We start from the raw sequence: 13222 nt of genomic DNA on the forward strand, positions 1-13222 counted from the left end.
CAGTGGTTAAATGAGAAAGAGAGTTATACAAGCTGAGCTAGAGCGTGGACCAGCCAGGATCTGGATTTACATTCCCTGATGCCTCTTGAGCCTGTTTTCTTACTGCTGTGGTGATGCTCCTCCTATGCATAGGATTGACAGGAGGATTAAAAGGGAAAATATATGAAATAGTACCTGCCCAATTAAGCACATGGTAAATGATGGCTGTGTCATAAATACTGTAAAAGAAAAATCAGTATGAAAACTTACAGGGTTATATATATATATATAATTTTTACATATACCAGTTGTATACAGACTTATGATTGGTTGGAAATTCTGTGATAAAAGAGGGTCTCAGATAATGCTCTTTGCAGAATGGTTCATGAAGTTACTGTTTTAGGTCCCAAAGCCGTTAGACTCACAGCCTCATCCTGATAACCCAAGTCGCCAAGGCGAATGTGGAAAGAAGCAGGTCTCGTACAGAACTGACATTGTTGGTGGAGTGCCCATCATTACCCCAACTCAGGTAAGAAGTCAGTTCTTCTGTTGTGTGATGGTTTAGCTACTGCATAGTGATTTTTGTATTGTTATCAAAAGTCAAATGGTACATCTTTAGTGAATAAATGCAGTAATTAAAACATAAAACTTTTATACTTATTTCAGAAGTGTGTTTTTATTGTAAAAAATCTGGAAAGCATAGGTAAACAGCATTTAACACTTTACATGTTTTCTTCTGAGCCTTTCTTCCAGGCCCTTTTGCCCCCTAGAAATAGAAATACTTTGTAAACTGCTCTTTTTCCCCCTTAGGTCTGAAACATTTTCTAAGTCACCAAAAATTATTTCACATCGTTTATCATGACTATGTGGTAGTCTTATTCCTAATCACCCAAACGTGGTAGTAACCCAAGTGCCCTTTATGGGTAATTTAGCCAATGGGACGTCCAAACCGTGATGTTACTGCTCTCAGTGAGAAGGGTCGAACAATTGGTACAAGGACCAACCTGAATGAATTCCCAGGAGAATAATACAGAGTGGCAAATGCCAATCTCAAAAGCCCACCTACTGTGATGATTCCATTTGTATTAAATCCTCTAAATGTCAGAACAATAAGGATGGAAAACAGATTAGTGGGGGCCAAGCAGTTGGGGATGGAGGCTCTAAAGGGGCAGCCTGAGGGAGCCTTGTGGTGGTGAACACTTCTGTGCTGTGGTGGTGGCGGGAACACAGATCTGATAATAAAAGTGCCTAGAATGATACATGCGCAGAGACAGGTGAGTGCGTGTGAAACTGGGGAGATGTGGGCAAGGTCTATGACATGTTTCAGTGTCTGTTTTGATAATGTGCCATAGAATAGTTTTCCCTGTTTGGAGAAACTGGTTGAAGGGCACATAAGACCTCCTGTACATTATGTTTTTAAAACTTCCTGTGAATATTTATAATTATTTCAAATTAGAAAGTTAAACCACAGCATCCCCTAAAAAAAAAAAAAGTGCTGGTGGCAAGACTTTTGCAGAAAAAGAGAGATAGAAATCAGTTTTAATCAATGTTGTTAAAGGTTATGATTAAGTATCTCAAATTAATTAGAAAATACTTGAAGATCTGTTTTCCTGACTAATGGATTTTAAGATTGCTGGGATAACAGCATGAACTGCAAGTATGCTTTTAAGCTAAACAAGCAAGAAAAAGACTTTATTTTGCTTCATTGTAGAAAGAAGAAGTAAATGAATGTGGTGAAACTATTGACAGAAATAATTTGAAGCGGTCACAAAGCCATCTTCCTTACTTCACTCCTAAACCACCTTCAGATAGTGCAGTTATCAAAGCTGGATATTGTGTAAAACAAGGAGCAGTGGTGAGTAGTTTAACACAGTATGTGAAATAATGAAAAATGAGTATGCCTTAGCAAACTGTCAACATATACATGGTTTGCTTTGTTTTGTGAAAGACCAGCTTGCTGACCAGGAGTCAGGAGAGGGCCATAGGGGTTATTCTGTGTTCAAAACTCAGTGCTGTTATTTTCTTGGTCTGTAGGCGGCTAGGTAAGTTAATGCCCATTACAACTAACCTGCAATTTTAAGTGAGCTTTCCTAACAATTTAAATTTATTCCAGGAAGGGTTTCTGTTGATTTTTTAACCCCCTTGGGAGTGGGTCAGGGAAAGGGAACTGTAGTAGGGAGATGGCAGAAAAAAGGAGGGCAAGGAGGGTGGGGTGTGGATCACTTACTTGGTACAGGGTTGGGCTGACCCAAGTTGAAAATGCTGAGACCTTGGGTTACTGACTTAACATCTCAGGCTCTCAGTTTTTGTTTTTGTGTTTTTTGGTGTGTGTGTATGTAGAAAATAGTATTACAAAGCCTACCATCCAGAACGTTTTTTGAAAGATGTAGATGAGAGAGCTCACAGCATAGCAGTTTGTCATTAGTAAGAGCTGTTACTGGTTGGCCCAGATAACAGATCGGTGATAAGAAACTGTGGAAAGATCAAGCACATTTGCCAGTATTGTTTCAGTTCCAAAGTACCCTTCTAAAATATGAACTAAATCTATAGATTTTCATGAGAAAATAAACTTCAAAGTTCAGAAATAAAGTTTAAAATTAAAAAAAAAATATTACTTAAATATCTACTGGCAGTTCTGCTTGATCTTATATAATAACTTCTGGCAACTCTGATGAGCTCAGGCCAACCAAGGCAAGTTCTTTCACTCCTAATTGTTTGACCCTCTTTAGGCTATAGGAAATGAAGGTGAAAGCTGAAGGTTTTTCATTCTTGCATGTCTGTAGATCAAATCAGAATTCTCATCAGGCTGTGTGTTAATTAGGCCTCTTAAGGAGACATTCCTTTCTGTTGTACTCTTAAATCCAAAATACCCTTAGAAAATCTGAAGTGCTTTCACAAAAACTATATTTCATTGACAAAAAATGTTTATACAGAGTAGGTTCACTTTCTTAAACATGTTACTTTACTAGTTAGTATTATAAAGTACCTGTTGAGGATTCATGCATTTTATAGATGAAGAAGCTTGATATAGTTTAATAACATTTCCTGTGCTTGCTGTTGAACTCTTGACAGGCTTTACTTTGTTGGGGATGGAGGGGGGTAGGGGAGTGCTTTCTTTTTTTTAACTTTCAGAGCATCAAAAATGTAAGGCTATATTATAAAATCATATAATAAGAGCTAAAAGCCAAGCACCAAAGTTGAATTAGAAGTTCAAGGCCTGAGTAGCAAAAGAGATGAAATTTCCTGTATCTCTTCTTCTAAGGGAGGGTGGTGAGGTTTTCCGGTGCTTGACATTTCTGATTGTGGGTTCATATCAGAAGAATTAAGTGGTTATTAACATTTGACATCTTAGAATCAGAAGTCTCATGTCTGTGTTCATCTCTGGTAGATGAAAAACTGGAAGAGAAGATACTTTCAATTGGATGAAAACACAATAGGCTACTTCAAATCTGAACTGGTATGTTGCTTTATCATAAATGTTGCTTTAAAAAGGTTTTAGAAGTGTTACACTGTGGTAATTATATAATTTCTTGTCCTGTTTTCTATTTTTAAAATAATTAAATTCTTTTTTTTGGAGATATATGCAGTTCAGTGTATTTTGTTGTGATGCTTTTGGTTAACGGTATTTTCGTTCAATACATCTTAGGTAAAAAGAGAGTACCTTCAAAGGCATTCTACTCTGAAAGAATTAAAAACTTCGGAACCCCTCAGTCTACACATTTCCTTTAAAGGGGCCGTGTAGGAAATGGGAAAAAGTTCACATTTGACCCTCGGTATTTCTGCCTTCTCTTCCCTGCCCTCCCTTGACATTTTCTCTTCCTATTTCAGATTGACTCTTTTGTTTCTTCACATAAGATGTTTTTGTCCCATCTGAAGGTAGAATCAAAGATTGAAGTTCTCTCTTTCACTTGTTTGAGTAGCATCCTTATTTAAAATACTCTTGTCATGTGATCTGTGTTCTGCAGTAGATTGTTGGATAAATTGAACGCAGTTCTACCTCTTCTCTGACGGACATTTGACAGAGGAACCATATGCCTTGATGACGGCACGGAGCAGCACTGTCCAGGTGGACTTTGCACTGATAGAGATGTTCTGCCGCCTGCCTTGGCCAGAGCTAGTGGCACCTGTGGCTGTAAAATACAGCTGGAAATACGGCCACTGTGACTGAGGATCCTGACTGTATTTAATTTTAAAGTTAAAACTGGCCATATTTAGTGTTCTTTTAATTCAAATAGTTAGGCAGAGCTAGTGACTCCTCGTGGACAACAGAGCACTGGAGAATAGGAAGGGCATGTTTTAAGGTTCATCTCAGGTGTCTCTTCCTCTGAACAACTTGTATGCCTTTCCTTTACACATGTGGTACCCGATGCCCACCTCGGGCATAACACGTCCCACTGTGGTTTGTTACTGTGTACATATTTGTCTTTACCAGTTAACTGCACGAGCTTCTTGAAGGCAAAGATTCTCTTTTGGAACCTTTTATCATCACAGCGCCTGGTACTTAGAAAATAATCAACAAGTATTTTTGAATGAATGAAAAATGGCATAGCATAACAGGAATAGCCATTTTAGCTTGGGACCCTTTTTTAGACTTCAAAATCTAAGAGTCTTAGCTGGAAGCAGTAGCTACTTGGTTCAAAAAGTACCAGCCTTGGTGTCTCAGAAGCTGTACTTGTGCTTAGTTTGATGATTTTCTTAGTGCTGCATAAAATAATGGTATGTCTTAAACTCAGTGGTATGTCATTTTCAGTGAAATACAGTATAGTATTTCATGAAATGTTTAATACTGTGAATACTATGCCAATTGGGAACTAGTTATGTCATACTCGAATCTTGTATCTGGTTTTGTAGCCTTAGTTGAAGTAATTAGTATATCTAATCCTGTTTGCTCAGGTGAATAATAGTGCATGTATTCTAGGATTGTAGAAAGTGACACATTTAAAACCCAGCACATTTAAAGTCCTGCCACTTAGTACATGTTTAATAAACTGTGTTTTTTAAAATGACAAATTTAACTCAGAAGCTGGCTATTTACTACTCTGGTCCCTTCTATATGAAAAAAAGAAGTACTCTGAGGAAGTACTCACTGGGTCCATAGCGGTTCATCGAGGAAAAGATGGATGGTTATTGGCTTTTAATAAGCTTACATTATCATTTAGGACATCAGTAATGTGAACATGGGTTATATGTCAGTTTCCTTGTTTCAAACCACAGTGTATATAAGGTTATAATATTTTCGCCCTTCTAATGCTAGGTGGTTCAAGTAGGTAGATTTATGTCTTAGATGTGCATCAGGAAGGAAGCATGATTTTCACAATAGATCTCCAAATAAGACAGCTAATGATTGGAAAGATTTTTAAAATGTATGTCTGTTTATTTGCTTTTTTTCCAATAGGAAAAGGAACCTCTCCGCGTAATACCACTTAAGGAGGTTCATAAAGTCCAGGAATGTAAGCAAAGGTAAGCACCACCTCAGACTTGGTGCCTAACACAACTCTTAGCACACAGTTCCTCAGTTTAATTGATGTACTTTCAGATGGTATTTTTCTTTATTACTGCCAGTGAGTTTTGCTAAAACTTTCAAAGCCTTCAGATTAAATGTTGAGATTTTTTTGTTTGTTTGTTTGAAAACTGCAAATTAGGGAACAGTTCTTAAGCTTATTAATGGAAAGGACGGAATTTAATATGAACAACTTCTGTCATACTTGACAGATGTATTATTTTAGTATTTCAAGGTTGCTGCAAAATAGAGCTTTAATAAGAAAATATGTTAACTGTACCACTGTTTCTTTGAGCAAACTCTTTCTTCACAGTTGAAAACTTTGGATTTTAAAGTTGTTTTTGCCCCTTTCTAAAAATACATGTAACTGTATAAAATAACGTAGAATTCAATGCAAGAATAAATTGAAAAATGATAATTTGGCATTTTTCAATTAAATTAATATTTTACCTTTAATGTTTATTGACACGTATTTGGTACTGGGTAAATAAATGAAAAGAAAGCTATCAAACAAATGCTGCTTGAGTACAGTTGAAAAATTTGTTTTGTTAACAGTGACATAATGATGAGAGACAACCTCTTTGAAATTGTAACATCGTCTCGAACTTTCTATGTGCAGGTAAGATACTTCTTTTGAGATTACAGATCCTCCTAACAAGGAATTAATAATTTTAGAGGTGAAATAAACATAAATAAACGTGTTGGTCATAGAAGTAAGGAAAAATATGACAAATGTAATTGCCAACTTAATAAAGATGATGCTGTATCTAAGGTTATTGGTAGATCATATGTTCAGCAAAGTGATATTCTTCGCTAAAAATTAATTGAATCGAATCAAGTTTTATATGGAGGAAGGGAAATGTGCTATTTAGATGCTAAGTCTGTATTTTTAATTTGGGTTATTTTTGCACATATTTTGGAATTTCAATTATATCACTTTCTGGTAATTTTCTAAAAAGGGGGACTCAAATATACATAATAAAAGTAAATAGTAGATCTTACTTCACTAATGGTGGATAGGTATCCTATGTTTAAGTTTAAAATATGCTTTTTATTTAACACATTAATTTACTTAAAAGTTTTTTTATAAGAACATTTAGTTTTGTTTTTAAAAGTTATTAAATATGCTTTTTGCAGAAAATGTAGAAAAATACAGATACATGAAGAGAAAGGTGCTTTATAAAACATAGAATTCTACATTCAGGCAGCTGTTCTTTTGTTTGTTTGTTCTTATTAGGCTATATCTTTTTATACCAGGTGGGGTCATATGCAATATAGTGTTATATCCTACGTATTTACTATATTATGGTCACTTTTTCCCACATCATTAAGAATTCTCTGAAAGCCTTTTAGAACTATGTTTTTTTATATGAGTGTTTTACAGTTAAACTATTTCTGAACTGTTACTGATCATTCATTAACGTAGTTTTTGTACATTTACTGTGGTATAACATGTTAGTGAACATTTTGTGAATAAATTTGTCTGGATGTCTTACTTCCTTCTGATCAGTTTCTAGATCAGGAATCATATTAGAGCATGAGCTTTTTTAAACCTGCCTTTTACCGAATTGATTTCTAGACTGGTGCTCTTGCTTGTGGTGAACGAAAGTATACTCTACCTCTGCCTGCTTTAAGTTTTTCCCTTTTAAAAACTCTTTGTTATTATCATTGGTTCAAAAATATTACTTGTGTCTTTAAATTTTTAAACTTAATCTAGAAGGGGCCCTACCTCGCCACCCCTCTGAGGGCCTTGTTTAATTGAAGTCATTGGAAGGTTTTTCTAATGCACATTGGAAGCCACAGTCCTATCAAGGAAGAGCCTGCTTTGGCATATGCCTGCCAACACCGCTTTTAGGATTTTAGGGTACAATTAGAAATTGTTTTTAGAAAAATAACATAAAATGATGTCACAGTGGTTTATTTTTTTATTGCACAATTCCATAAATATCCATCTTGAAAATTCAGGCAAGTATAACGATTGGAGAGCAAAATGAGAAGGTCTTTGACTTCCTCCTCTTCTTGTATTCTCTCCAAAACTGTTCATGTTGACACTTTTTGACGTGTCTCATCTTAGAACATTAAGTGCCCAACTTCCAATTAAAATAAATTTATATTAAAAAAAAAGCACCCAACTTACTTCTGTGTGTTATAATTTACCTGGCAAAACCTGGTTCAAAAAAGTGATTTCTAAAATTCCTTAGAAACCATTGCCTTAGGCTGATCTTGTTGTTGACACTGTTAATTACCAAGATGAACACATTGGATTTATAGACAAAAGAGCTGATTTTGAGGAAAACTTGAATGAATCCTTCCTTCCCCTTAGGCTGATAGCCCTGAAGAGATGCACAGTTGGATTAAAGCCGTCTCAGGTGCCATTGTAGCTCAGCGGGGACCCGGCAGATCAGCATCTTCTGTATGTTTCCTGTTCTCTGGGGTGATACTCCCTTGGATCCCCGATCCTGTCAAGTTCTTTTTCTTCCTCCCCCCCTAATCCTTTTGGTTTCTTTCTGTTTTGAGATTTATCTGCATGTTGACTTTCATACCGATTGGACTTGCAAAAAAAAAAATAATGCATTTCTAATTTAATGCTTCCTATAGTGTTATGTATACATAACTTTTCTGTGCATTGTATTGTCTTAAATGCACAAGCAGGGCAACTAAAGAATGAACGTTTCCTTGTTTTGTTTTAGGAGTTCTTGTTAGTAGGTCCAGATTTGGTATAATTTCGCCAACTCTTAGTGTGGTATTTGACCTAATCATTTAAGGCACCTTTAGTTGTAGCATTACACAATTTTGTGAAGTTTTCTCAGTTTCCTTTTTAACTTCTTGTAATTTCAGTTTAGGTTTTTTGCCTTAATAGTGCCATAAGACAGCTGAGCAGCTTGAACCTTAAATATAATGTTCTCTTTCCATTTCATGCTCATTTTTCACTTGGTTAATTTAAAAGGCTGCTTTTCACTATGTTAATTATCTTTGTGGCAGTATAGTAGATTAAACCAGCTAAACATTCTCAGTAAGGAATATGTTTTTACTTTTTAATTTACCATGTACATCATAAGAATAAGATTTAGCTTTAGGATACTTTGGTCACTGATCTCTGATCTGAGAATACAAATCTACTAAGGAATGGAAAACTTTCGAGCATCTTCAAATGCAGTATATTTGTCTACAGAAGGCAGTCTAACACTGATACATAGCATGATAGCCTTTATTACCGGGGCTCATTGTCGATGCTGATGTTCTGCACTTCTAGTATTTTCCTGGAGTGCTAGTATTGCAGTAATGCTGTCTTTTAATCTTTTCTTGTTAGAAATGACTCTAGGTCAGTAAATACAAAAAAGCCCATCTTTTTTCATTTTTAAAGTTCTTATATCCTTTTTGGAATAGCTCAAAAATTATTTTTAGAGGTGTTAATTTTGTAACCACCTGTGTTTTATGTGACCTTTCAGCAGGCAAGTATGAGACTCTCTGCAAAAACAATATCTGTTGGGAAGAGGAAAAGCTGGAGAAGGGTGTTTGTGTTTTGTGCTTTGTGGTGGGGGCAAAGTGGACTCTCTGTCTCTAACTGTCAGCAGAACTGTCTCTTTTCCTCCCCTCCCCAGGATAGGTTAACTCTAATCTTAGCTTTGCACTGTGTTCCAGATGCGGCAGGCCAGAAGGCTGTCGAACCCTTGTATACAGAGGTATACGTCAAGAACTGGGGAATGCAGCACGTATGTGGGCTCTCACGCACACATGCCTTCTTACTAGAGGGCCCGGACTTACTCACTACTCACAGCTGATTCTAGAAAGTTGAGTTAACCAAACTGCCTTCTGCAGTTATCGTAACTGACTTTGTCAACACTAACGCAAACAATTTCATTATAGTCATCAGGTTGGATATGTCTATTTAAAAAAATGAAAAAAAAAATAGAACTTTACTAATTTAAAAAGTCCTGTCTATTTTCTAAAGCTTAATTTCCTGAGTTGCCACAAGAATTTCGATTTCTGTATTTCATGTATTTGGGAACTTTTTTATGCTACACCACTTGAAATGCACCTTTGTGGTAATATGTACAAACTCACAGGTGCATACGCATTGGATAAACTCTATATTACTGTAGTTTGCATATTAGCTCTTAGGTGAAATTTAGCCATCCAATGGGAATCTGTAGTGTTTCAGTGGTTTGTTTGTAGCACTTTTTTTTCAAAGCCACCAATGTCACAAATGAACACAATAAATTAGGAACTATATGGCATTGCATTTGGTATAGTCATATGTAAGGTTAACTTCAGATTTAATTTAGTCAGAAGAGTATTGAATATTCACAACTGAAATTATGACAGTTTTAATAAATGCTTAAGTATGTGCCCTTTGCTCTCTTTAAAATGTCAAGCCATGTGAATGTATGCCATATGCAAAAATAAATAAATGCAGTTAAATAAGAAGCAAAAGGACTATGATATTATTGGTTGCAGGTGAAATTCAGGGAAGCAAAAACTAAGTTTATGAGGCTACCAGACAAAATAATAGGTTTGAAAAATGTTTAATTCTGCTTATTAAAAAAGTAATTGCCTTTTATTTTTATATTCTACATTTTCATTGTTTAATCTTCCTAAAACATATGGGATAATTCCTACTGTTTATTGAGAATAAACTCTTAAGTAAAAATGGTAAAGCTGGTAGGCCCCCTGTTAAACACAGTTCAGTTGCAGTTGGTACACTGCATTCCATTCTAGGCTGACTAAGCCTTTCAAGTGTCAGAGCTGCCAGATTTGACTTTGGTGACAGAACTGGTTTCTCAGTGGAAATGGTTGTTGGCTGTCATCGCTCTAAACTCACCCCTAAAAATGCACTGCTTTGGGGAAGAGCTTGCACACGTATGCTGCACGGCTCATGCTTCTGCTCTGTGTGTGTCTTGTTCTGTTTGTTTTTCAGAGAATAAAGTCTCACACTGAGTTACTAACCCTGTCGTTATTGATTGCTGTGTCTGACCACCACTCCTCTTTGCAGGAGCATGCCAACAGTCCTTCCGAGCCCAAACACGCTCTCCTCTCTGGGAGTGCCGCAGCAGCCGCCCCACATTCCGCAGCCTCTCGCAGCAACTCTCTGGTCTCAAGCTTTCCCATGGAGAAGCGAGGATTTTACGAATCTCTTGCCAAGGTCAAGCCAGGGAACTTCAAGGTCCAGACTGTCTCTCCAAGAGAACCAGCTTCCAAAGTGACCGAACAAGCTCTGCTAAGACCTCGAAGTAAAAATGGCCCTCAGGAACAAGATTGTGACCCCGTGGACTTGGATGACGCAAGCCTTCCAGTCAGTGACGTGTGAGGTGGAAGCTCGTGGAGCCTGACCCGCCTCATCAGCCCTCAGTGTCCTTTTCACAAGGCTTCTCGCCAAAGATGATAAAGGGGAAGTGGGTTTTAATGTATAGAGTATCCTGCCTCATCGCCATCTTCTTTATAAGCTGGTAAGCCAGGAAGCTAGCAAGTGGCCAAACAAAATGTAATTTCTTTAAAAGAAAGAAAAAAGCCCTGTTAGTATCAACTGTCTGAAGCTTTGTTCTCATTGGGATGATAAAAGTGTGTGTGTGTGTGTGTGTGAGACACTTTTTCCTAGTGAATTTGACAATTTAACCGCTTCACAATTTAAAACATGAAAAAATGCTTATTAATTACTTTGGTTGTTTTAAAAATGCTACTGTGACTTCCTATTAAATGTTCAGTTCTACACATTCTTACTGGTTAATATTATTGATTGAAATATTGCCAGACAAAGATGTCTAAACTCATGACGTCTGTGGTGCTGTAAAATTTATACTACAGTGTGGACAGTTTTGAAACGATAACCATTTTTGATGCTCTGGATCTCAAGGTGAGTAGTGCATTTTGCATAGAGAGGGGATTATTGAACTGTTAGTGAGGATTGTGGGTTGTACTGTTGGAGAAAAGGGGAGAATTAGAATTCAGACAGGTATATCTTGGACATTTGTTTGTAAAATCTTAGTCAAGATGTACAGCACAGTCATTGGTTTTTATTCAGTGAAAATTATTTGGTATGAAATTTCTTGGAGGTCTGATTTTCTTGTCAAAATTTTGTAAATAGTTCTTCTATATTTGAATCAGTGGAAGACCTCATTTATATGTAAAGATACTGCCCTTAGTCATGTGGTTGTAGCCTCTGCTTTTTGTCACTAGTAACCTGTAGTCAAGTGTTCATCTTGTTTAGGAATGTTTTGAGATTAATGTGCTCAAAAGTCCTATGTGATTGGTTTTAAACAGTTGGAATAAAATTAATTTTTAGTAGCATAAGTTAATGTGCTAAGTAGCATACCATTTTGTGTTAGAGATACCAGAATGTTGTTATTCTACTCTCTGTGCAATACATGTTTTAAGCACAAATTTGAGTATACATTTAATCATGGGGATGTCAAAAATATAAGCTCCTCTCTAACAAATATCGTTAGTTTCAGGTGTTGAATAATAGACCAGTTTGACCAAGTACTGTTTCTACGGTTCAGTCTTAAACATTCGCTTTAAGAAAATAGTCTTGAATTTCATATGCTGCTATTTTTTATGATATTTTGCCATATTACAGTACTGTTTTGTTTCGAATTCATACATGTCGCTGTTTCTCCTTTTCATTTTCTCAGATGACTTTTTGTTTGAGAGCGAGAAAGTGGGAGTGGATTTCTTAAATCAGAGTGGGGTCCAGAGGTTACTATCTGTTACACTAGAATTATCATAGCATCAGTTTAAAAATCCAAATGCATAAAGAATGCACCACTCAACATTTTTATTCATAAGCTATTATTTTTGAAACTTATATTTAGATTTTTCTTCTTTTTTTGCAGCTACATTTGAAAATGGTAGAATGGAAAGGTTTTAAGTTGTTATTTTCTCTGCAGATGCATCCATTTCATTGGCTCTTTTAGAAAGCTCTTTTCTCATGGGCACACCGAAGAAGTCTTGTGCAGACAGTTGACGATATTCAGGAGCCTAATGCTGTTTTCTTTGGTATAGCTTCCACACTGCATGTTCATTTTAATATTTTGGTATTGGTAATTTGATATATTTCATAGTGGCAAAATATTAGCTCTATTTTGGGACTTTTTATAGAACTACCCTTGCATTCAGTAGCATAGGAAAATGTTCTTGTGATTGTCAGGGTCTTCTAATATTTATCTCAATACTTTTATAATTCTATGAAAATTATTTAATTATTTTAAAACATATACTTTTCTTGTAAATATGTCACAGCTGAATTGTCAAAGAATTACTTTGAATACCTTAATATTTGCTGCATTTTTTTCTGTATATATAACATGTCTTCTCTCAGAATGGGAATATATGTGTGCTTCCCGATGTTTACTTTTATGTCTGGTATCTTTATACGTCAAACTGGTTAAACACTGTAATGCTTCAAAATAAACTCAGAATTAATTCTAACTTATTTCTTGGGACTGATTCAGTTCTTGTGTAAACAATGAAATAAAACAAATACAAAATATGTTTGGTTAATTGATGTGAATTTACATGTTTAAGAATAGGCTAATTAGTTGGTAGCCTTGGAAAGGCATTACTTGATAAGAAATTGTGCAAGGAAAGATGAGTGTTTTGGGGAAAATGAGCTTATTTTTGCTTAATTAGAAAACATGTTCTCAAAGGCAATATTAGCTATGTTGAGTTCAAAGCATCATTTGAATCATCTGGGCTGCACTTGTATTGCTTGCTTATTAGTTAGATGGGTGTGAGGTGACTAAAAAT

General features: G+C 35.9%; 1 protein-coding gene across 13 annotated transcripts in view; it reads left to right on the top strand.

The window, feature by feature from the left end:
• PLEKHA1 (pleckstrin homology domain containing A1) overlaps positions 1 to 12908 on the top strand; it is a 53865-nt gene extending 40957 nt beyond the window's left edge. For 4 of the 13 annotated variants that reach the window (XM_004020243.5, XM_015103474.4, XM_012103062.5 and 1 more), the window contains 7 exons: positions 383 to 508; positions 1691 to 1834; positions 3368 to 3436; positions 5375 to 5439; positions 6035 to 6098; positions 7803 to 7892; positions 10473 to 12908. In XM_004020243.5, the coding sequence (XP_004020292.1) occupies positions 383 to 508; positions 1691 to 1834; positions 3368 to 3436; positions 5375 to 5439; positions 6035 to 6098; positions 7803 to 7892; positions 10473 to 10787 (873 nt within the window). In that variant the 3' untranslated portion in view covers positions 10788 to 12908. Of the gene's footprint in view, positions 1 to 382; positions 509 to 1690; positions 1835 to 3367; positions 3437 to 5374; positions 5440 to 6034; positions 6099 to 7802; positions 7893 to 9121; positions 9271 to 10397 lie in introns of all 13 variants that reach the window. The other 9 variants (XM_060404770.1, XM_015103476.4, XM_060404771.1 and 6 more) reach the window with 5 other exon arrangements.
• The last annotated feature ends 314 nt before the right edge of the window (positions 12909 to 13222 follow it).

This window comes from Ovis aries, chromosome 22 (assembly GCF_016772045.2).
Source record: "Ovis aries strain OAR_USU_Benz2616 breed Rambouillet chromosome 22, ARS-UI_Ramb_v3.0, whole genome shotgun sequence".
NCBI lineage: Eukaryota > Metazoa > Chordata > Mammalia > Artiodactyla > Bovidae > Ovis > Ovis aries.